General features: G+C 39.1%; 1 protein-coding gene across 5 annotated transcripts in view; it reads left to right on the forward strand.

The window, feature by feature from the left end:
• wdr7 (WD repeat domain 7) overlaps positions 1–25,919 on the forward strand; it is a 101,029-nt gene that overhangs the window by 32,841 nt on the left and 42,269 nt on the right. For 3 of the 5 annotated variants that reach the window (XM_085278918.1, XM_085278920.1, XM_085278919.1), the window contains 4 exons: positions 3,902–4,045; positions 7,965–8,083; positions 12,039–12,162; positions 16,920–17,033. In XM_085278918.1, coding sequence (XP_085135044.1) covers positions 3,902–4,045; positions 7,965–8,083; positions 12,039–12,162; positions 16,920–17,033 — 501 coding nt within the window. The remainder of the gene's footprint in view (positions 1–3,901; positions 4,046–7,964; positions 8,084–12,038; positions 12,163–16,919; positions 17,034–25,919) is intronic. The other 2 variants (XM_085278921.1, XM_085278922.1) reach the window with 1 other exon arrangement.

A 25,919-nucleotide genomic window follows, 5' to 3' on the forward strand; every position in this document is an offset into this window, starting at 1 on the left:
CAACCCCAAGTGTTCTAGACTGTCTGTAGATGCTGAAAATGAAAACGGCCCAAAAGCAAAAGATTTGCTCAGTTTCCATGATAGCTCTGCTCTAACTCAGTGATAGGAAAGGCAGTGTTCGAGGGGTGGTTACCAAGGGATGATAATGGATTCACAAGAAGTGAAGAGAAAATTATGTTATTGTCTTTTTCAGACCAAGGGAGGAAATACTTCCAGTTCAGAGAAGCACTTAAAAAAAAATCCAGACATGTTCAAAGAATTCAAGCTGAGTAAGCTTCAGGTCATAGTAACAACATCCAAAATATTGTCCTCCTTACGTTATCCTGAAATGCAGTTCATCATTTTGTCCAAAACAGCTGGCACTGAAATGAAGTCAGCTTCTTTTCATAGGCTAAAATATTTGCAATGGCTCACATTAAATGCTGAAGCTAACATAATGTAGCTGTGATATTCGTAGGCTACTCTGCAAACATCCTACCACATCACACATTACTGTGTGTAATCAACAAATTAAAATGTTACCATTTTAAATAAATGATCTGCCACCATGTTAGCATTTTACAACCAGTTGGCATTTCTTTTCCACCACACAAACTAGTTCAAGTTTAATAACGTGGAATAATTATTTTGTTTTGGTGTTGAATTGTATAAGTCTGCTGTTATTGGACCCGACTGCTAGTAGATGACCCACTCTACCACCTGACCCCACAGCCTCTGAGTAAGTGGAAATAAGCCTCTATCTTAAGCAAAGGTTAATCACGTCTGTGGCAGATCAGTAAACAGTCGAATGAACAACTTCTGTGATTGGAAATGCTTATATTTGAAGTCAGTGAATGATTCCTCTGTGCATCCCAGAAAAACTTTACTAAAATATATTCTGTTGCTTCCCCATGTGGTATCTCTGTAACTTTGTGGGCTGTTTTCTTGACCATAACTGTAAGAGCTGGATGATCAAACGCCTAAACAAGGCAAAAAAAAGGGAGAGATTTACAGGTTTGCACAGAGAAACCTGCTCTGCTTCACTGTAGGGGATGTTTTAACCAGCTGTCACCATCTGCCTGCTCCCCACCCACACACACATCTGCCTACCACACAGCAACAGCCTCAATACCTACAAATACACACCGCTAAAAATCAGGTCTACATGCATACACACACAAGCGTGTGCTATAAGTGGCACCCTCGGGTGTTGGGTGGAGGCAGGGTTTCTGTGCCATTGTCACGGCTTAATGGAGGCCAAGCGTGACAAGCGCGTGGACTTATTCACGCCACATGCCTATTCACCGCCATTCAGAGGGAACGCTCGGCCGTGACCTCTGCTTAGCCAGCTACTCCTGCGTGGCGTGTGTGTGTGGCTTTGTGAAGAAGAGCAGTGCTGTTAACCCTGCTCACCGTCTCTTTTCACATGGAAATAAATGAGGAGGCCCCTCTAATATACTCCGGTTAAGCAGAGAGATGAACAGAGAGAGCAGGGAGTCCACGCATGATTTTTTTTTAAGGCCCCCCCCCCCCCCCCCAAAAAAAAAAAATGTCACACACTTAGTATTTTATTATCATGTTCACGACAAGGTGCAAAAGGGCTTTCAAATTCTGTCTCTATATTAAATTTTTTCTCTCTTTGTCAAAAGTTTCCATATTTAACACTCTAATAGTGAATGTTTGCCTTCAAGGGTCAATCTGTGAAAATCCAATCAGTGTCTCCCACCTGACCCCCTCAGAATCGTCTGATTTATTAATTTACTTTCCCAAAAAAAGTAAAGTAAACTTCATTTAATAAAGTCATGAAGAATATTACCTTCATATTATGCTGAACTTGTCACACAAGTTCAGACTGGAAATAACAGAATGGAAATGCTGGTTGCTTTTCTTAAAAGAACTTTATAGCAATCATCTTCTTTCTACTGGTTCCTCTTTTCTTCTACTTATTGAATTTTCCTTCTTTTCCTTCCTCTCTTCTCCTCTTCCTCCTCCTCCTCCTCCTCCTCTCCTGTGCTCTTTTCCACCTTCTTCTCATTCTCTTTTCTTCTTTTCCTTTGGGGAGGAGGTGAAGGAGAAGACATTCTTCTCCTTTGGGTTCTCCTCTTTGTTTTTATCCCCATCCTTCTTGTTTTTCTTCTTTCTCTGCTTCTTCTACTAGTTCATTATCATCTTTTCCTATTCCTCCCTTTTCCCTTTTTGTTGTTCACTTCTTCCCCTCGCCATCTCTTCTTTTTTCCCTTCCTCTTGTTGCTTTTTACTGTCTTTTCTTTCACCTTCTCATCTTCCTTCTCCTCCACCTTACTCTTCATCGTATGCTCTCCTTCTTCTTTCTTCTTCTCGTAAAGTAAATCATTTCAATATATGCTTTAGAAATATTCAGCTTAGACATAAATAGCTCTATATCATCTATATAAGTATTAGTATTTTATTAAACCAACATTTAAATCATGCTACAATGCTCAGGAGATAACCTGCCAGCTAAAACTGGTTTAAGATGGACAAATAAACATTTACTGCTCCTCGTGTACTGGCAAACTGCTGTCTAATTACCTCAAACTGATCATTTACTGTTTCAGTCTTTTTTTTTCTCCCTATTCTCCTCTTCTGTCTCTTCCTCTCTTTTCATTGCTCACTGCATGGCTTCAGCCTGCTGCCTGTTCTCTGCACAAACACCACTCCCTTCAGGATTTCTTTCACTTACTTCCATTCAATCTCTCTTTTGTATTACAGGGTTTCTTTCTTCAACCATTTTTTTTTCTTTCTACTTTTCTACTGAAGTAATGTTTCTCCGTTTCCTTTGTTGTCTTTGTGCTTCATGTTTCCTCTGTACTAGATTAACTTTGTTATCAAGAACTTGATCAAGAACAATTTTCTGTGTATCTAAGGACTAAAGAAATGTTTTTTAAAATGGTGTATATCAATGAGGTTTAACTCTTACTAAAGTGCCTTAAAGGTTTCAGGTTTGTAGTTCTGGTTCATGAAATTATTAAAATTACACTGGGTGCATAACATTTTTACCTGTAGACTTAAAGTAACTGGGGTTTGTTTGGGGTTTTTTGATTGTTCCAGGTTGAAAAGGGTTAAAAAAATGGTACTATAGTCTGAAAACTTTCTTTTAGCTGTTGGTTGCTTGGGTGGTGTTTTATTGCTTTCACTGAATTCTTGCTGGGAAATACAGTGTCCATCTTCGTTTCTCTTGTTTTTATTTTGACAGTTATGTGAGTTTTCAGTCTTGTTTAACAATTTATATTTATAATTTTTTTATAATCTGCTTTGACTTTTATTTTTTCATTTATTTTTGTTGGTTTGAATTAACTTTTTTTTTATCTTGCAATTACTTATGTCACTTTGTTGTATGTGTTTGTTTATTGTTTTAAACAGCTTGAGCACATCCAGTAAATAGTTGAAGGCTTTTATTTTGAAAAGAATGAGAACTCAGAGCATTTAGTTACACTGCTGTTAGTATCTAGGTGAGTTTATTTGGAAAAATTAGGCACCCCATTTCAAAACAAGGCTCAATATTATGACTTAGCTCGCTACGTCCACGTTTTATCTTATCTGTGGGGAAATTTGACATAGCTAAACACTAATGTTAGCCTTTGATCCATTATTTCCAATCCTTTGGTTATCAAGGCCATTTTCACATTTTTCTTTTGTTTACCAAATAAGATGAACTACTTTGATTTTACTTTTATTTGCATATTTTCAAGCAGAAGAACTTAATTCAATTTGAAAAGGAAACATTATTTTCTAACCTCTGGCTGTTCTCTTTTTTTCTGCTGTTCTTTTGTTGTAACTTCATTTCTTCTTCCCTCCTGTCAAACTGCTTGTCTCTTCTCTCTGTTGGGTACTTAATATATTCACATCTTTCTCAACTGTTCTTTCCTTCTTGACTATTTCTTTCCTTCTCTTCCTTTACAAGCTGCTGTAGCTCCTGCAGCCAACACCGTTGCTGCTGCTGCCGCCTCTGCTGGGGCTCTGGGAGCCCCTGGGGGACTCCCTCAGGGGGCTCCTGGCTACCCCAGCCCCGGGCCTGCTTCTCATAACATCCTCTCAGTCAACGAAGGTACTGACTGAACTGACGGCTGCCACTTAGGAAAAGTCTCAGAGCCTTCTTCTGCTTCCCAGATCTTTTTCACTGCCTCCTGTCCTTTTTTATTATTTGAATCTGTCCCCCTAATTTCTTTTCTTTTATGAGTTATTCTCTGACCTTCCCTCTTTTAGTGTTTTCTTCTTATCTCTCTTGACTTTTCTCTTTATGTGATTATAATCCCTCACCTCGCCTTGGATCACCTCATTTCTCTTCTCTTGCACCAGTCCTGTTTTCCACTGCAGCCAGTTTTGGTATCTAGCTCCATTTTTGTTGTGTTTAGTTTTTTCCCTGAGTGTCCTATGTCCTTTTTGTCTACAGCGCTGCTATCTTTTTACCTGTTTAGTCCACTTTCAGCCCAGTCAGTTGAAGGAATTAGGTTAATCTGCATGTCACAAAAAACTTTGCATAGGAAGAGGTAGAGTAAATTTGTAAAATCTGGCTTACCAAGCAAGTGATTATTTCTCCAAGCCTTGCACTTTGCAATTTTGTTGAAATTGCAATTCTGGGCCAATCTGTTACAAATTTAATGATTTGTAAATGTGAAATACTCCACAAGAAGCTGCTAACATGTCAGCAGCTCTAAAATGATTTAATGCTTTTCCTAAATTTGGTGCAATAAAGAGTGGTGTCGTCTGCAAACAGGCTGACTTTACTGTTATTTGGAACTGACAGAGTTGAGTGTGCACTGAAAACAATCCTTATGCCCTAGTGTTGTCTCTATTATTCCCAGCTGTTGGCAGTAACATACAGTCCTGCTCCATTTCTACTGTCTCTACCGCCTGTCTGAATGTCCACATGTCTTGATGTTCCAGTGTCTCTGTGCTGTTTGCATGCTTGCTATTTCCACCTGAGTGTTTCACTGAGGAGATTTAAAAAAAAAAAAAAAAAAAAAAAAACCCAAACAAACAAAAAAATCAAAAAGGAAAGCAAAATGCACACCAGCACACCCACCTCACTGTTTTTTGTTTTTGTTTTTTTTATTTAATTTTTTTTTTAATTTATTTATTTTTAAACAGATGCAATATGGAAAATTGCGTTTAAAAACAAACAAAAAAAACACAGAGAACTGAAAGCTAACTAAAATTTTGCATTATTGATTTTAAGGCTTCTTTTTTACATGGACTTGTGGTTGGAGTTTCTCTGGTGTCAGAGCCTACTGCTCTCCTTCCTTTCCTTCTTGTATGAACCTTTTTTGTTGTTTTTTCTAAAAAACAGGATTTTGGATTTCACCATGGAGGCTTGCTCTCACTCCCACACATATGATGAATGTGTTCTTTTGTTTGTTTTTCAAAGATTATTTGTGATGTCTAAGGGAATTCAAGGGAATACAAGTTCCTTTTCAAAGCTAATTAACTTTTTTGTACACTAAAACAAATGGGAGACAGCAAGCATGCTCACAGTGTCACATTCTTTCTCAGTACATGTAGGAATATATATATTTTTTTATTTCAATAGCTGTTTAGTCAGAAACGCTGCCCTGCAAAAACTAATTTCTTCCTTTGTTGCTTTTATGCTGTTTATAAGTACTATAATATGTATTACCACTAGCAGTTGCAGTAATAGCAAAACAAATTAACACTACACTAGTAGTTGTTGTAGTAGATAGTAGATACAGTTAACAGAGAACAAAGTGACACCACACACACACACACACACACACACACACACACACACTAACTTTCATTGGACTTCCACAGCTTTGTTCCTGATTTGTCCTGAAGCTTGTCCTGTCGGCAGCAGTTCACCTAGAAGGTGGTTGTGGTAACACGAAGCCCATAAACCCAACTAATGCAACCTAAATAAAACTAAAAGCAGCATATCCAATACGTTATTGAAATAAAAACCCTTTAGGAAAAAAACAAAACAATTTTTACTCTGGTCTCTTCTTGTAAACATTAACAGGTTCCTCTTCATTCCCTCCAGGTAACAATTCAAATTTTTTGGCACTTCTCTCGTTGTTCTTCAAATATAAGTTAGTTCTGCACCATTTGATTTTCTGACTGGTCCATGACAAGGAGGGGACCTTGATGAGCATAGCTTTGTTCCAAAAGTTCATTGGTTGTCAACAAACCAACAAACTCGTTAATGGAGATTGTTTTTGGAGGTTGTTTGTTGTTGCTGTTGACCTTTTTAATAGGACTCATATATGAAATGGATGCTGCCAGCTGCCTGTGAGTACAGTCCTGGAGCAGCTTATGCTTCTTTGTTAACCAAATGAATCCTCAAGCCAAAGTTCAGTCTGATTTTAAAAAACTAACAAAAAAAAAAAAAACAGGAGTAAAATTTTATTTTGGGAACTAGAATTGATTCAAATTTCTGCAGTTTTTGCAAGGCAGCGATTCATATTTGTATGTGGAGGTTGACTGATTCTGATTGCTTTGATTTCCTATGTTATAAACAAAATAGTTATTATAATATATCTGTCACATATGATGAAATCTTTAGTCTGTCAACCTCTACATAGTATTTCTGTAATAACGTTTTATTTTTTCTGTAATATCTGGATATTTCATTGGTGGAGGTAAGTTTATACGGTTCCCCCAGCAAAGAAATTTGTATGAAATTTCTTTCCTGCCTAACAGCCATTCAGTCTCCATCACACAAGTGCATTTCATAGACATGCATCATGTCCAGAAACCATATATTAATCCAATATATGTGATTAAGGTGCTTGATTTATGTTGAGTATCTGCAAATAAAAAGTTAAAGTCACAGATGAGTAAGAGGTGATGTGTATATCTTTGGTGTATGGTCAGAAATATGAATATATGCCATTGTTTTGAGCCCTTATAAAGCGATACCAAGACATTTTGAATGTTTTTGTCACACAACTGAGAAACGGAGCGTTTTAGTGTCTGCCATTTATTGTGAAAGCCTTCAGTGTTTCTTTTTGTTATCAAGTAAAAACCCACATGTAGCTGAGAACACACACTTAAATTCATCATGCCAAGGTATCGTGACAAGGCTTTTGTATACCTGTTGTTTACTCCATCAGACAGACTCTGGTTAGCAGAAAAAATTTTTGTTTGCTCTAACCAAGACTGCAGATAATGTTGTCGATAATATTCTCATCCCGTGTTTGACTGTTGTTACTGTGATTTTTTTTTTTTTTTTTTTTGTCTTTCTTTCTTTCCTTTGGAAGTCAGTGCTGTCACATGGAAACAAGTTTTTAAAAATACTTTTTAATGTACTTTTAAAGACTAAAATGGTGAGTTAAGTATGTTCTTTCTCTGCAAGGATGACTCAAGAAGACACTGAAGTTTGTTTTTTGGCCACGATTTAAAATGACGACAACAACAACAAGAAAAAAAAAAATTACTTTCAAGGCTTTCAAAAACCTAGTAACCCCTTGAACTTTTCCATTTTGTTATGTTACAACAACAAACTTAAAAGTACTTAACTGGGATTTTGTGTGATACACAAACGCAACACTGGATCGGGGGCATCTGTTCATATTGTGCATTTGTATTCAGCCCCCTGAGTCGATACTTTCTCAAACTATCTGTCACTACAATTACAGCTGCAAGTCTTTTGAGGTATGTCGCCACCAGCTTTGAACATCTAGAGTGCAATTTGCCCATTCTTCTTTGCAAAATAGCTCCAGTACAGTTAGATTGGATGGAGAGCGACTGTGAACACATACACTCCATTCCATGGCTTGCGTTTGTCTGTTACACAAAATCACAATAAAATACATTCAAGTTCATGGTTGACAAAATGTGGAAAAGTTCGAAGGGGTATGGATACCTTTTCAAGGCACTGCATTAAAAACCGTGTTTCTATTTGACAGCAATAGCATTAGAGAGACTTTAACTTGTTCTTGTAGTTTTTCTGACTGTTTGTGTAAAATGTGTTGGTGTGTGTGTGGTTGTGATTGTGATTGTTTGTGCAGGATGGAGCCAGCTGGCGGCCATGCACTGCGTGATGCTCCCTGACCTACTTGGCTTGGACAAGTTCAGACCGCCACTGCTGGAGATGCTGGCGAGGAGATGGCAGGACCGCTGTCTGGAGGTATGTATGATGCCATCAAGGAAAAATTGAGTCAAAATTGAAAAAACAAACAAACAAAAAAAAACTGCAATTCCTCTAACGGCCACTTGAGGCAAGCTAAAAAAAAAAAGTGAGTCAGTCGCCATCAGTTTTGGTCAAGTTACTTCAAAATAGTAATGAGTTACTAATTATTACTTCTCCAAGAAAGTAATCCAATTACTTTGCTGAGTACTTATTTTCAAAAGTAATTAGTTACTTTATTACATAGTTACTTTTAAAAAAAACATGATACACAACCTGAATAAGTAATAAAGCAATTGGCTTTTCAGCCCAATTCTATTGTTTCTGCATAATCTATCGTATAAAAGTGAACCAAATGAAAAAGTCTATTTTAAAGGCTTTTTAAATTAGTTTTAACCTTTTAACTTTATGCACATTGCATAATCAAAAATTAAATTATATGCAGCAGTCTTTGATTTGAAGAAATTTGTTTAACATTTAAACATATTCCAACATATAAAATAAAATTTTTTTTAAATGCTTACACTCACCCTTTCAAATAGATGCAAATAAAACACAGCAAAAATTAAATAAAATCAAAGATTCAGTAGTACTAAGTCCTATCGCTCTTAAATCTATTTTTCTCCTGTTTAGCAGGAGTGGGACCGGTGCAGGTTTTCCCGGTACCACAGCAGTGTTTCTGTGAATTTCACATTCCCGTGGCAGCGTGCTAGGTGCTTGCTTAGATTTGAAGTTAAATTTTTTGCTGTAGAAATAAGTTTTCTTACCACGCAGAGTGTAGAGCGGACGCTAGTGGTTTTGTCACTTTTTACGGGTCAAGCTCAAAGTAATGTCAGTACTTCCAAGCTTAAACTCTGCACGGTCGTACTCTCTCCCGCACTCCATATTATCCATTGTTGATCTACACATGTCTGTTGCTGCCACGGACGCCGCACGCTCGTACATCATTGTCATGAGACACTCACAAACAAAATCACAGTTTAGTAATGCAGCGTGCTTACGGGAAAGCAACAGTAATCCTAATTACTGTTTACTTTTTCATTACTTGAAAAAAGTAATTGGATTACAGTAACACATTACTGCTCATCTCCGGTTGCATAGACTCCCATGTTTAAAAATCCAGCTTTACAGCATAAATAAAGCTGTTTATAGCCTGATACAGACATAAATTTTGTTCAGTTTTCCCTTCATAAAAAAACATTACAGGGTGTGAATTTTTCTTAATAACTCATCCAACTGGATTTTTATTAAGACTTAAATTTAGGGGTGTGGCCATTTTTATTGACAGGCATCCCTACACATCCTGGGGTTGGTGCCATTTGGACCACTTTAAACTTTGAATGGAGTGGAGTTGGTCATCTATGAATCTTTACTTTTAATGGCTCTATTTGTGTTTGTCATATCTATATTTTAAAATGTTCTTATGTCATTAATTATATTAATTTATGCAACAGTTCATCCACACAGAAATCAGGATCTAGTAAAAAGTATTGTGTAACTCAAAGCAGCAGGTTTGATGTGGTGGTTAAAATGCCCATCTCGTCCACATTGAGGTCACTGGTTACATTTTGACTCTGTTTCTGCTTTCTCACTAAGAGTGTATTAGATATAATGACAGAAGGAATCTTTTTTTTTTTTTTTTTTCGTAAGAGATTTTACTGTGAAGCACTTTGTGGTTTTTATCCTGTGAAAAGTGCTATATAAATAAATTGATTTGATTTGATCAATATTAATGTGCATGGGCGCATTAAGCGAAACAAAACAGTCAGATAAGTCAAACTTTACTCAACTCATTCTTCCTGCTTCCTCCACTTCCGTACCTTTGATTCATTAAGATAAGATAAGATAAGATAACCTTTATTAGTCCCACACGTGGGAAATTTGTTTTGTCACAGCAGGAAGTGGACAGTGCAAAAGTTATGACGCAAAAATTAGAATACAATAAGAATAGATACAGTACACAGCTGTACAGAATAGAATAAAATAATATACTATATACAGTAGAATAAAATAGAATAAAAATATACAATAAGATAAAAATAGAATACGAATGCTATATACAACTGAGTAAAAATACAACGATGCCAGAAAAGATTATTGCACTTAGTGTTATTGCACATGTGTGGATGTGTGTGTTTGTTCAGTTAAAGTCTTTGTTGTGGAGTCTGACAGCAGTGGGGAGGAAAGACCTGCGAAATCTCTCCGTCCCACACCGTGGGTGCCGCAGTCTCCCACTGAAGGAGCTGCTCAGTGCTGTCACAGTCTGCTGCATGGGGTGGGAGACGTTGTCCAACAGGGATGACAGCTTAGCCGCCATTCTCCTGTCACTCACCACCTCCACTGGGTCCAGAGGGCATCCTAGAACAGAGCTGGCCCTTCGGATCACCCTGTTCAGTCTCTTCCTGTCCCCAGCAGAGATGCTGCCGCCCCAGCAGACCACACCATAAAAGATAGCAGAAGCCACCACAGAGTCATAGAAGGTCTTCAGGAGTGGGCCCTCCACCCCAAACGACCTGAGTCTCCGCAGCAGGTACAACCTGCTCTGCCCTTTCCTGTAGAGGGCGTCTGAGTTATGAGTCCAGTCCAGTCTGTTGTTCAGATGAACACCAAGGTACCTGTAGCTGTCCACAGCCTCAATGTCCATACCCTGGATGTTCAGTGGTTGCAGTGGAGAATGCTTGTGCCTGCGGAAGTCTACCACCAGCTCCTTGGTTTTACTGGCGTTGATCTGGAGGTAGTTCAGCTGGCACCAGTCCACAAAGTCTTGAGTCAGTCCTCTGTACTCCTTGTCGTCCCCATCAGTGATGAGGCCGACTATTGCAGAGTCATCAGAGAACTTCTGCAGGAAGCACTGGGTGGAATTGTGGGAGAAGTCTGCAGTGTAGATGGTGAAGAGGAACGGAGCCAGAACCGTTCCCTGTGGGGCCCCCGTACTGCAGACGACCCTGTCCGACACACAGCCCTGAGTCCTCACATACTGTGGTCGGTCGGTGAGGTAGTCCAAAATGTTAATGTTAATGTTGAATTCTCACGCAGCTGCTCTATTCCCATGTTGTTGCAGTAAATTAATGACTAACCTCGTATTGTGGATGAATAATCTCAGTTGTTCTCCTGACTGAAGTTTGGTCCGTTTACAGCATCCTGCCATGCGATTACATTTGTCCCTAACCATAAGAAACCCTCATGTTAACTTTTATCAAGTGGAAAAAAGTTAGCATTCATCCTCCAGCTTCACTGTTTATGCTATGCTAACATAGCTGTGTCACTAGCGATCACATAGCACATCATTATATACCAGCTAGCCCAACTTCAGTAACCCTACAAACGTCACTGCTGTTTAGTTTCCTGTCTTCATTTATGTTGGAAGTGATAGCAGAGCTGTACGTTTGAATCTTTCAGAAATCTCTCAGTCAGAACATGCTATATCATGTTTAGGTGGAAACTACTTCCTGCTAACTCCGTTTAATTTAATAAATTATGTTTTCATGCCTGAATGTTAAGCTTAATTGCTACACTTGGTAAAGCAGCAATGCTGATCATTTTAGTAAAGATGAAAAATTTAGACAGTTTTTAACTCTCAGTGATGCCGCAGTGTTCATTTGACTTTGGGACCTGAAGCAGACGGAGTTTTGGACCCAGATTACTCTGCAAGGCTCCTGACTATGGTAGTTGTAATGCTCCGACAATCCATCAAGCGGTGCGGCTTCATAGCTTACCAAAGTCGTACTAAAACATTTTTTTGACAGATGTTTGAGCGCCGTGTGCTACATAAAATCTGTTCGAGGTCAAGTCAACCAGAATTCATACACAAGGCGCACAGGATTATAAGGCGCACTGTCGATTTTTGAGAAAATTAAAGGATTTTAAGTGTGCTTTATAGTGCGGAAAATACGGTAAATAATAACATGTGATATTGTTTTTAATTCACAGTGATTTAGTGTGTTTGTGGTTTCAGGTACGAGAAGCAGCCCAAGCTCTTCTCTTGGCTGAACTGAGGAGGATCGGCCAGTCAGGACGCAAAGAAACCATTGACATGTGGGCTCCATACCTGCCCCAGTATGTCGACACAGTCAGCTCCCGTAAGTATCACTTTGTGTGCTAATCAAATCAATCGTGATATGATGCGGTCCCTTTTATAAGGTGCCTTTATAAGTTCAAGGTATTTGTATCTGTATTGGTTACTACTACTAAAAAATTAGTACTACTACCAATTTTACTACTAAACTACTACTAAAAAAATATCCACAGCAGTTTCCTAGCAGAATTTCTAAAAACAAAAAAGGGAAATAAAGGTATTCCGTCTCCTTCACTCTTGGCTCTCTGTAATGTCGTAGAGAACTATAAGGAAGCTAAAGTAGCCTGTTTCAGACAAAATGAACTTGGAGGCTGAACCAAGGACCAACCTGAGTTTCTTTTTTCTTTTTTTTTTTAGTCTTGTTAATATGTTAAGATGACTTTTAAAGCCGTGTATAGCATTGTCCAGCTCATCTAAATTTTTAACGAATATCTCACAATAGCGGCGCACAAACCACTCTGATTGGTGATTTCTTTCTGCAGCTGTCAGTGCCGTCTCTCTTTACCGCCGTCTCTCTTGCTTTGCCACTCTGTCTCCGGCTCTGTCTATTCCCTGGTCTCCCTCTCTGTCTATAGTTAGACCTGCTGATGGGAAGAAAGGTGAATCTCTACGTTCTTTTACTAGAAACGGCGCTCTAAAATGCTGTGTGTGTGTGTGTGTGTGTTCAGGAGTCGCCCTGTGGTTGCTGAGGATGCTAAGGGTTTCTCGGGGGAACAGTTGCCGTGGAAACGGGCACCGGTCAGTGTTGTGTTACCACAGCAGTACCGCAGGCAGGGGTGGTGCCTATGTGTAGGGGAGTGATGGACTGGTGACCTCCAGGGATGAGGGAGAATGGAGGCGGGTGGAAAAGGAGGTTAAAGGGTCATTGAATTTGAGCTGTGTGCTGCATAGCAGGACTGGAAAAGGCAGAAAGATGACTCCTGCTGGTCCTGGAAATCCTGGATCTCCAGGGGACAGTCGGAGATGTGTTTGAATCCTCTGGAGACGTCCTCTGAACCCTGAGGCTCTTCTTGGATCAGTCTTTGGTTTACAGTAATTACCGCAACTTAAAACCCAAACTTTTTTCTCTGCACAAAACCCATTGATTAACTGATTAAATGATTTTCTACTGTTAGTAAAGATGTAAAGATGCTGACCAGCACCTTCAGCAAAACACATCTCAGAAATTTGGGTCTGAGTGTTTTTCATCAATTACCATAAGTCGTTTACCGTTTGTCCTAGAGACAAAAATCTAACTATTTTGGAAACGAGAGGACACGATAGTAGCTGACAATATCAGCTACTATCCATGTTATTGCTATTTGGATGGCTATGACCACCCCTACCATGAAAATTATCTCAGTAGGTTACTCGTGTGTATGTTTCTGACCAAACTGTCAGAGTGCACGAGGGTGGGATGAGACCTTTAGTGAGACCTGTGCTATCTGACCAGTGTGGTAGAGAGTCGCCTGTATTTATCTGTTAGGCTTAAGTGCAGAGGAAATGTCACTGAGCCGAGTCCCTCCGTCGCAGCAGGGCGCCAACTTGACAACACACACACAAACAGCAGCAGCCGTGCCTGACCTTTCAGCTCTCCTGGAAGTGTTTAAAAGGCTTTAACACGGAGAAAACAGGGGCTGTTAACCTCCACTCAGAGGAAGAAATGAACTGTCCACAGAGTCTCCATCATCACTGCTGTGATGGTGTGGAGCAGCACATTGTTTTGGGAAAGTAGTTTTATCATCAGAAAGTGGCTGCGTGGAGCTGTTTACCTGCAGACGGGAGGTCTGGTTATATCTGGAAAGCCATGAGTGGCAAAGCTGCTGTTAACAATTAAAACAAACAAACAAAACAAAAACTGAAAACAGGTCTTTCATAGCTACAGGAGCTGTGAGGCAGGGTACTGAGGGACCACACACACACACACACACACACACACACACCTACCTCTCATATTCACACACACTTCATTAACCAAAGTCCCTGAGCTTTGTTCCTTGTTCCAATTTTCAGGGTCAAATGGTGGATATGTGAAGCAGCTGTTTCTTTGATCACTGAAGAGCACTCTGTTTCCCCCTTTTCTCTCTTGCTTTTCTCCGTTGTTGCTTCTCAGTCTACCTCGAACATCCAGATTGTTACTTTTTTTTTTAAACTCCAATCAACCTGCTGTTCAAAGTCTCCCTCTCCCCCCTCTTTATGCGTCTTCCCTTTTTTCCTTCATCCTTTCCTACACATTTTTCCCAGCTTTTCTGTAAATAGTCACACTGAAAACCCTGTTTCTTCATGTTCAAGAGCATGAAAGGGTCTAAAAATCATCAAAAATCATGATCGTTTCCTACATGTAATTCACAAATTTTTAGTCCCTAAAGATGGTCAGTAATATTGCCTAAATCTAACCAAGTAGCAGCTTGGTTAGATTTAGTGAGTAGTGAGTGGTTTTTAGTCCCATAATCTAACGGAGTAGTCTTTACTTCCTAAATCTAACAGATTACTCAATTAGACTTAGGAAGTAAAGAGTAGTTTTTACTTCCTAAATCTAAGAGTAGTTTTCAGTCCCTTAATCTAATGGAGTAGTCTTTATCGACTAAATCTGACATAGTAGTTCCTAAATTTACTGGAGTAGGTTTTAGTGCCTCAATCATCCATTCCATTTCTCTTCATCTCTCATCTCTTCAAACCTTTTTTCCTCTCTTCTTTTTCTTCTTATGTCTAAAACACAGAATCAAGCAAGCAGAAACATTGTAGTGCAAAGTTAAAATATCAGGACTACAGTACAACAATAGAGGCTGAAGATGAAACTCCCTTGCATCATCTTATATAAGACAGATCTGAACTAAAAATATTCCAGTCATCCTTATGTGAGTCCTCCTTTAGATGAATCTCTCCTGATGATTTAAAACTATAGTGAAAGAGCAGTAGAGGTTGGGAAACAGGAGAAGAACAGGAAGTGTGGGTCTCAAACATGAATACAGGGAGCAACAGTCAGAAGAAACGAAGAGAAGGAGGACAAGGAGGAGGAGGTCCTGGAGGTTAACAAGGCATGCTGGGAGCAATGTGTCATGGCTGACATGACAAGCTTGACCTTGGAGCAGGGCAGAACGCCTCCTTCTCCTCCCCTCCTTCTTCTCCCCTCCTTTTCCTCCCCTCCTTCGCCACCCCTCCTCCACTTCCCTCTCCTCCTCTTTCTTCTTCTCCCTCAGCTCTTGTATCTCTCATTTTCATTCTTCCAACCAGGACAGTTAAGTTGGAGGTTATAGCCCAGCTGGTGTGCACGATGTGTGTGCTGGAGATGCAGAACACGAGAACTGGGCCACCTTCAGGCCAAGCAGCAGCCTCGAGGGTCACAGACTGTATATAAAAGATGGATGTAACCACCATTATCTGTGGCGTGAAACCGCCTGCTCAGAGAGGGAAACATGCAAATAGAAACTGAAGCGAGGGTTGTTTTTGTTTTTTTTCGCTCTCCGCAGGCCTTTTGTTCATTCACAGTAAAACATCAGTTATGTTTTAATTAAATCCAATTAAGTTTTTATCACTTTAATGTCAGAGACAGGTAATCAACTGCCGGGCTGTGTATTGGCCTTCTGTCACCGTGTGTGTGTGTGTGTGTGATACGAAGTCATTATGTTGAGCTGTCAGCTGTGTGTGTGTGAGCAGGTTAATTGGAACATGTTAACCTGGATTAATCAATGTAATTACACACAGTGTAATTACAGTTAATTTTATTGGTGTACTGAAGAAGCCTTATGAAACTGTGCCATTTAACTTTTTCTTTTTTTGTTAATTACATTTTTTTTTTCTTTAAAAAAAAGGAAGAGGAATATATTTCTTTGTTTTTGCTTTCTTCGTTTTTGATAAGCGTTTTGTGGTTCTTAATTCATTAAGCAGGCTGTTTTCCCAGAGATTAGCCCTGTGCCGACTCTGTTACCTTAAGCTGCTTCATTCATTAGCACAGTGTCATTCATTAGTGCCGGCCGCTAATGAAAAGCCACTCTTAATTGCCAACAGAGAGATAAGAGCTAAATGAAAACGCTAAATAAAAGCGTGTCCCTGTCCTTGTGTGTGTCCATGTGTTTCTATTCATTCTGCTTATACGAGGACGTCCAATAAGCCTTTATTTGCTGCTTAACCAGAGCAGTTAACTTGATCATAACAACAATGAGGACCAGAACAGAAACTCGCAGTGGAGAGCATCCTGACATACAGACATTCAAACCATTACGCTGATGGTCGGTGACATCAGTGAGCCTGATCTCATGGCACAATGTGAAATGGTCACGAATAACCTGTTCGGTCACGTTCACAGACATGAAACTAACTTAATTCAACTGGTTTCTGTCAAAGTAGTTTTTATTGATTAAATCTAGTGGTGTAGTTATTATTGACTACATCTAATAGGGTTTGGTTTACTGCTTAAATCTATCTGCGTAGTTTTTACTGAGTAATTGCATAGTTTTTCTGTGTAAATCTATCAGAGTAGTTTTTATTACTTAAATCTGTCACAGTAAATTTTATTGACAAATTTATCTTATTGGCTTAATCTAAAAGATTTGAGCAGTAAACTACATTCTACTGGGGTACTTTTTACTGCCTAAATTTAATATAAACATTTTTTTTCTGAATCCAGTGGGGTAGTTTTTAATGGTTAAATTATCGAACTGCATGCACTTTATAATTGCTATGATGCACTGAGGGGAGATGTGTAAATTATATCTATAATAGTAACCTGGGTTGTGCTCGTTGGACGGACTGCACTGAACCGTTTTGTCTCTTTCTCCTCAGCTGGAACAACCACCGACACTCCCCCTCCAGCCCTGCCGCCACCAGAGGCTCAGCCAGTAGAAACCAAGGCTCCTGAGGAGGAAATGGATGTCACTGATGATGACATCACAGCAGGTAAGAGCACAAATTTCTTTCTAAGCAGGGAAAATAGGATTAAAGTACGCACACTTCTTTGGTATTCTTTGTTTTTTTTGTTTTTTTTACCCATCTCAGGAGTAAATAATAGAAACTGTAGAGCTGCAACTTGGTTGGTCGTGGTTTGAATTGGTTGTTCCCACACTCATCAAGTTGCCTTAGACTGACTGTAAACATCTAAAAATAAATGCTTTGAATGCTTTCACTGCTAGCTGGAACCAGAAATTTTAGTTGGTAAAGCTCATTTTTCTTATGGTATACTGGGAGTGGGCCAGGTTTCCAATTTTTGATGTGATGGGCTTTGTAACTGTAGAAGTTAATGATTTTAATAATAGCCTACTGCATCTATTTAAGTGGGTACACACAGGGTACAGTGTTCCCTCACTATATCGCAGTTCACCTTTCGCGGCCTCGCTTGTTGGGTTTTTTTGTGAATTGTGAAGACCAGGCCATTCATTTATTTAAACGCAGAGATCCAAAGTGTAATTCTTAGCCAAATGATATAGATGAGAGAAAAAGAAAGAAGGAAAGTTACTACTGCTCAGCTACTTATTGAGGTTTTGCAGTCATGTGTAGTGACAATGTTGAATAAAGTGGATCAGGATCCAGTTGCACAGGTACGACTGGTCTGCAATCATCTGGCAACCACTGGTCATGAGACTGCATTGGGCTCAGGAAGGAAGAGGAGGGTCATCTAGTAACTGGAGGGTTGGTGGTTCAATCTCTGCATGCCACAGTATCCTTGGGCATGATACTGAACACCACTATGCTCTGCAATTCGTTCATTGGCATGAGGGCTCAATTAGAGTAGAACAGGACTGTATAAGACCAAGTGCATCTACCGTTTATTCCAGTTGTTAAAAGTTGCGGATTGCTTTGGTCACTAGCATATTGCTGCAGTCGTAGTTTAGAAGGCAGTGACAGTTTTGTCTAGAACGTCCAGCTGCTTTCTGAGCAAAACTCTGAACACTGTCCTAAAAAACCAGCAGCCTAGCTATCTCTCTGTGATGTGAAGTCAGCCATAATCAGCCAACGAGTTGCCGTGTGGATGCTGACCTCCAAGGAAAGAAAGAACAGTGACCACACTCTGCAATCTAATGTGAATCTTGTGTGTGCAGATTAAAATTTCAGCAAATACCCACGCAATATTTGACAAGGAAATTCAAGTCTCTTGAAGCATCCCTGCTTTGTCCCATGATCACAAGCTGAAACCCATTTCATACGATGCTGTAGCTTTAACCTCTTCAGACTTTCTTCTGTTCTTCGTGAACCTCTCCGGTGTTTGAGGATTACAATTAAGGGCTCATTTTTCCCCTCCGTGACCTGAGAAGTCTCATCTGGTTTGATTCCAAAAAAACATGAAGAAGTCATTTATTATTTATCTCCAGCTGAATTCAGGTGTTTTGCTCTGCTGACTCTGAGTGGAGGATAAGCATTAGTGTTTGTGTGCACGCATGTCCTAATCAATGCCTGCATGTAATACCCGTGTACTGTGACCTGCATGGTGTTAAAAGCAGTTTAGTGTAGCACACACACACACACACACACACACACACACACACACACACACACACACACACACACACACACACACACAGTAAGGTGAGAAGCACTTCTCCCCAGGAAACAACTCACACCTGCAGTACAGGTAGAAAAACACACATGCACACACTTTCCAGTCCATTTATCCTTGCCACATATACCCTGAATGTTTAACTGTGACAGACACACACACAGAACGATTCTCCACTCTAAGATAAACACATTTAAGCACTGCATTTCTATTTTTCTTCCTACACATCAGCAGTTTTTGCATCCAGAATCACAGAACAATAAAGCAGGATTGACTCATTTGTCTAAATATTTTAAAGACATTCATTTCTGTAATAAAGAAAAAAACCCCAGTGCCTAACGCTGTCTCACTGTCTGCACCACCTTTTTTCCTCTTCCCTCCATCCTCCATCCTTCTCTCAGACCAGTCAATATCACAGATGTGTCTGACAATTTATCATTTCTCTCAGCTCGTTTTTCTCTTATTGACAGCTGTGGGTTGTTTTTTTTTTTCTCTTTTCATTCGGTCTCTGCAGGATTAAATCTGTTAGCAGAAACCTCAAACACAGAGCAACCTGAACCTTATTCTTCTGTGGAGGAAGAACTTTTGCCTCTTTGTTTCTTTTGTGGTTTTTATAATTGAACTTTTTAACATTGTTATGAATGAACGCACTCTCCATTTGGAAACCTGTCATATAAATATTTTCAGTGTATATAAACTCACTACTTGGATTTCTACACGGTATTTAACATTACCATGTACTGAAATTGCAGTTATAATTTGAATGGGTTCATATGAAAAATGATGTGTGTAGGGCTGTGCGATGAGACCAAAATCTCATATCCCGATATAATCATATACATCCATTGTCCGATAACGATATAAATCACAAAAATGTAACATTTTCTGTAAATTCTGTGAATCTCGGGCAGCTCGACTTGCGTGAAGTGTTTCCAGCTGAGCGTCGTGTACCTGGAGTTGAGCGTCTTAACCGATGCATGAAACTGAATATTTTTAGACATAAGTTGTAACAGCCGCAGTTTTCTTTGAGTATTTATTACACAGCATGCTGCGGGGAAAAGCCTGTTCTAACTATTGAGTCTGAGGTTTATTTTTTAACACCTGATGGCTCTTTTTTGCTTCTCATTCGTAACTACTCTGCATACTCTTTCACGTGATTCAGTTTCTTTTGAAACGTCTCAAAAGGATCTTGAGCTTTATTGTGAAAGGTGGAAAATAAACAAGCGGACACGCGATGGTTTTACTGTCGTTGTTGCTAAAGACTTCACATAAAAACAGGCGCTTGTCTGTCAGTAGTGTGGTCATATTAAATATAAGAGAAAGAGAGAACTTAAATTCAAATTAAAATTCAAAATTCAAATTCAAATTTTATTTGTCACACACACACAACCATACACAGTATGACATGGGGGTGAAATACTTGTAGCTGTACAATGCCCGACCATTAAATGACAGAAGAAAAGTTCTACAATATTTACAATTTACTACAAAAATTTACAAATTAACTTAGGAATTTACAGTAAAGAACGTGCAAATAGCAGAAGAGATTATAAAGATAAGGATTATAAGAGAAATTAATATAGCCACTACAGTGACCATCAAAACGATGAAAAAATATTGCCGTAAACAGTTTATTTTGCGACACCACGAAACAAACGATAGCGTAAAACAAAATGATAGATGTTTTTATATCGTCATCCGATATATTTCATTATATCGAACAGCCCTACATGTGTGTATGATTTCCGTTGCTTCATGTTAAAAGTTGGCAAACGGGTTTTACCTCAAGAATTCACAAATTGTGAGTCTGAGTGGAACATTTTGTCTGCATGCGGTCTGTCATTTCTGTCCATGACTTCCTGTTTTCCTCGTGTGCTCTGTGCAGCTTCACGAAACTTTTACAAAAAAAACAAAACATGACACTAACTCGATGGAGCTGCACTGCTGATTTCACTCTGTGACACTTATTTCCATCTCTATGTTTTTATACTTTGACTCTACCAGAGTAGTTTGAATTATTCCTTTATCCATCTTATAGTAGAACTCAGTGCAGCCCTCTAATTCATCTTCTGTTTGTGTTATCGGTTTTAGCTCCAGCATATTTTACATATTTGCAATTGAGCTGTGTCCCCAAGGTGACCATTCAGTGAATATCTGCTCTGTGTGACATCATACAGAGCCCAGAGAGGGGAACAAACGGTTTAAGGCAGACTGAAGATGTAATTAGGATTAATTTAGGCTCATCCCATCAACCATCAGAGCTGTTCATGCACATACAGACTACACTTACACTAACACATACTCTCTTAATGTGCAGTGTTTTTATGTTCAGTCTTACAGCTTTATATGGAGCTTTATGGTGAGCAGTGGTACTGTAATTGTTTAGCTCATGTCAGGAAAAAATGTAATATTGCACATGGGCATGTGCAATATTACATTTTACTTCAGATACTTAGTAAGATGATTTTGTGGGTTTTATTGTTTTATTATAGAGTTTTTGTGTTTTGTATAGACAGAAATAGCCATTTGAGGTTGTGGGAACTCGAGGTTTTCGTCATGTTTTGGATTTGCTAGGAGAAAATGTGAAGCAAATGAAACAAGTGAAGGGGAAAAAAGAGAAGTGGACGAGACAAAGGGGAGAAGACAGAGATGTCTACAGCAGCAAAATCACTTGGCTGCAGGCTGTTTCCACGGCGATAGACTCATCACATCAGTCTGCTGTCACACACTTGCACACACAAACACCAACATGTACACACACCAGGATGTGCAGGTGAGAACATTTGTTGCTCAGTGCCGCAGCCACACACACACACACACACACACACACACACACACACACACACACACACACACACACACACAAACCTGTAATTATGTCCGTTGCAGTGTCAGGGGATGTCATTAGGATCCACAGCCTCCTCTTCCTCCCCTTTCTCTCAACACACTCACTTGAATTTAGTTCATTAAATCTCTGATGGCATGGCATTTTGGTGGGAAAACATGCCCAAGAATCTAAACAATTAGAGTAAGGTCATTTGTTGTTATTGTAATACAAGAATTCCTACATTTCACTGTGTTATGCTGTGTAAGGCAGCCCTATGGGCCCTGGCTATTTCCTGAATGACTGCAGTCTAGTTTCACAGACTCAAACAACTTCAGTCCCACTGCCAAATCTTTGACGCAGAGGTCGTCCTTCAAAACGTGTCTTTTTGACTTTTTCTTATGAATTTAGTTTAGCTTGTGAGTTTCCAGACCCTGAAGCAAGATTTAGGAAAATCAGTACAGAGAACCCCACAAAACTTGCTAAAAGCAGCTGACTCAAAGTTTTGTAGTCTCAAAAAACACATACTTTAGTGCCTCATCAGGAATGCTGTCATTATTATTATTTTTTTATTTTTTGCAGCTCTAATTTTTTCAAGTCTATTTTTTTTTTAATTTTATTTTAGTTAAGTAAAGCTTTTTTTCACATCTAGTTTTTAGTTTTAGTTAACTATAACCTCGATACATACTGTCATTATAGTAAGCTAATTAGTTTGTCATAAAGCACAAATATAGAATGTCCCACCTGCAGTTATCTTGGGTTAATTCTGAAATACCATTTTTATAATTATATAAAAACATGGATTTGATAGTTTTACATCAACAGCTAAGTGTGTTGAGATCCTGTGGGTGTCTCTCTTGGTTTTGCACTGTCGTTCAGTGGTGGGTAACCTGGAACAGTCATGTTTCTACACTAGAGGGAAGTCTGCCTCTACTGAGAAATAAGCGCACCCATGGATTTTGATGAAGGGGATGACCCCAGGGAGGTCAAAGGTTGTTGGTGGACGCAGCCCCAACACCCTCCATTCCTCACACACTGAACCACTTTCACTGCTGGGCAGTTTTGCCCTGCTGATTGCTCCCAGTCAAAGTCATTCAGTAAAATTAAATAAGTGGTTTTATACATCATGCAGCTGATCTTGCATTATTATCATAAAATATTTCTATGAGTTTGTTTATGAGGAGGGAAGGTCAGGACAACACAGAGTATGAAGGGATTTCTGTCCTCTCTTACCATTTTGACGGGTCCACAGCAGCGGTGATCGAGGTCAGAGGTCAAAGGTCAGGCTGACCCTCACCTCTCGGCATCATTAGCCCAGTTTTGATTTGGTTATCTGAAACGTCAGCCTCCCTGGCTAATCTAATACCCGAGCCTGGAGGTCGTTTGGGTCAGATCACATTTCTCCTCAGAACAGATTGAACTTATGGGGAGATAAATGCTCCGAGCCGCCACTCCGAACACGGTGATTGTCTCAGACAGTTGTGTCCCTACTGTGTTACACAGTGAGGGACCCAGCTGGTGTATGAGGATATTATTGTATTAAAGGTAGTCCAAATATTAATAATGTACAGGAATGTATTTCTGCTGGCTGTGGAGTGGAAACAGTACTGCAGGAAAGATGTGTTGCAAATACCACAGTCTCTCTTGGCATCTGAAGGCTGCTGTTAAAATTTACTTAAGCCGAGCAGTGAAAAGTTATCACCAGAGAGGCGTGGATACTTCATTCACTTGTTTTTAATGTTACAGCAGATTTATTTCAGAGTAGTAAAGCTGTAATATTATACAGTATGGTACCATAAAAGTTTGGTTACAGTGTGAAACACACCCTCCCCCACCTTCACACACCCCACCCTGCCGAGTGTGTGTGACTGTCTCTGTGTGTGTCATGGTTTATGAATGTGTCACAAAGATAAAGCGCTGGCCTTGGTGTGTGTGTGTGTGTGTGTGTGTGTGTGTGTGTGTGTGTTGTGAATGGATAGACGGCATGGTCATGTTTCTTGGTCACTCAGACTGGTATTCTCCAGAGAAAGTTGTGAACCCACTGAGGTGAGATGGATCTTGATATAAGAAAATCTGGTAATGGACCTGAAACGAGCTGAGCTGGGTGAGATGTACAATATCAGTGATAAAAATCTGCTGCAACTTGAAAAAATTTAAATTTGTAGGACTAAAGAAACATGGAGAGATGGAGAGACAGTCAGCCTTTGTGGCGTTTTCAGCCCCGTGGGCAGGTTCAGATGGTATTACTGATCAGATTGATCAGTTTAAAGCTTCACCTCAGAGGATGAGGTCTTACACTCATCACAGAAATACACAACACAGAAAGTATAATCGGATTATATGGAAATGGCCCCATATGTAGATAAAGGGAGGGATGGAGAAAGAGAGGATGAGTGATTTTGACAGTGCATGTCATGCCAATATTTACAAGTATCATTTTGTAAAGTGATTTCAGCTGCTTGTGTCGAGCAGTGACTGCCCATTTAGAGAAGTAGTAGGAAAAAAACTAGTAAACTGTATGTCTCACAAGACTGTTTTTTTTCCCTCATGCAGAAAAGGTACAAGAATGAAGGATGCATAAATCAGGCAAATGTTACAAAAAGTGGCAACTTTAAAATGTAAATTCTCAATAAAAGTCTACCAATTTCCATATTAAATATGACCATTTCTCATTGACTGCATACTAAATAAACAATGCTTTGGTGAAAGATGGAAAAATAATAACTATCAGTATTTATGGATACTCGTTTCCAGAGCCAACTAGAGGCACGTTGAAATGTTGAGGCATTATTTTGAGGTTGGTTTTTTTTTTTTGTTTTTTTTTTTAATTTAAATTTTCACATTTCTACAAGTGTTTTTTTTGTTTTGTTTTTTAAACGCGTGAATACAGCCAAGGAAGCATAACAGATGATTTTTCTTTAGTGACGTGAGAGTAAAGGCCATTACTTTACCCATGCCTATACAGCTAGTACAAACAAGAAATTATGTAAATAAGAACAACTTTACTGTGACTTTGAATGAATTTAAGTACAGTTGATGTGAGCACATTGAGCAGGTGGGAAGCAAACAGAAGTAACGTTAGCTGCTAATGCTAATCGGTTCCCGTTGTTGCTGCTGAATCAGTACTCATGTCAATGGTTACTTTATGAAATCATAATATCTAAATCATATTTTCATTAAAAAGTGTTTTGAAAGCATAAACATTTACAGCTAGGGATTTAAATCCATTTGTTCCACTTTTACTTTGAAGAAAAACTCTTCTAATCTATGGAAACTCCATATTAAAGACGTGTATATAATCATAATATTTGAGGCTACATAACTGGTAGTAATTTTTCTATCAGTGCTTTTGTCTCCCCTTCACGGCCTTGTCTGTATTTCTGTCCATATTGTTCCCATTCGCTCGCTCCACCTTCATCTTCCTGCTTCCACCACCGTTGGCAGTGATTGAGTTCAGGAAAACGTTGTGTTCAGATGTTCCCAGATAATTCGTCTCCTGGCTGCTCACATCTGCTCGTTGTGTGTAATCAGATCGGATTAACTGTCAGACGTCTTGAATTGATCCGACACTTCAGACTCGAAACAACAAACTGTAAATCTGTCATCAAGCTCCTCTGTTATTTCTGCTCCATTTCTCTGCAATTCAGCAGCCATCGAGCTCTTTGACAACAAACCAGTGATGGGATTTGTTTTTGTTGTTTTTATGTATTATTAAAGTAGGAGTCACAAACTAAACAATTCTCAAACTCCGAAGTACCAAAACTGATTTAATTTAACCTTTAAGTGACTGAGCAGTCATACATTTATATGTTGTGGTATTTTTATAAACACAAAAGTATGTTTGACTCTTTGCCTTGGATTGTGGCTGCAAACTAGTGAAGTGCCAGTACAGCCTTTATAATATAATGGAAATATGAACGTTGCGTTTAATTACTGAATCAAAGCAAGAACGTCATCATGAAAATGAAAATTGTGCCGGGCTGATGGTGTCTGCTGCAAAGAGCTTTATAGGTATAAGAAACACAAATAGAGCAATTAGAAAAATATAAAATAAAATATGACATCATAAATGTTCAAATTTTTGTGACGTTAAATAAACGTAGATTTTCTGCTCAGTCCAAGTTCAAATATGTAAAACGAAATGTGACTAGACGTTAAGAAATGAGAACATGTGCAAGAAGGAGCAAGTAAAAGTATCCATGCTAGACATTAATCTCATGTATTGTAAATGCAATACAAATTAGTCAACACTCAAAATGATCAATGAAATATTGATCTAGGATCTCTTTGCAATAGGGGACTCGACTCAGCTGGCTGCCAACACTTTGTATTCTGGTTATATTCCTGTATATAACCAGATGGGCGGTGAGTGCCTGTTTGTTTTTTGTTTTGCAGTGAAATGTTAGTCCTGCAGCAGCTACATCACTAATTTCAGTTTCCAGTCTGAGGTTCTGGCTGGACACTGACA

Source organism: Mchenga conophoros, linkage group LG7, assembly GCF_057382185.1.
Source record: "Mchenga conophoros isolate Kocher_MC1m ecotype Shallow Benthic linkage group LG7, M_conophoros_male_GT1.1, whole genome shotgun sequence".
Taxonomy (NCBI): domain Eukaryota; kingdom Metazoa; phylum Chordata; class Actinopteri; order Cichliformes; family Cichlidae; genus Mchenga; species Mchenga conophoros.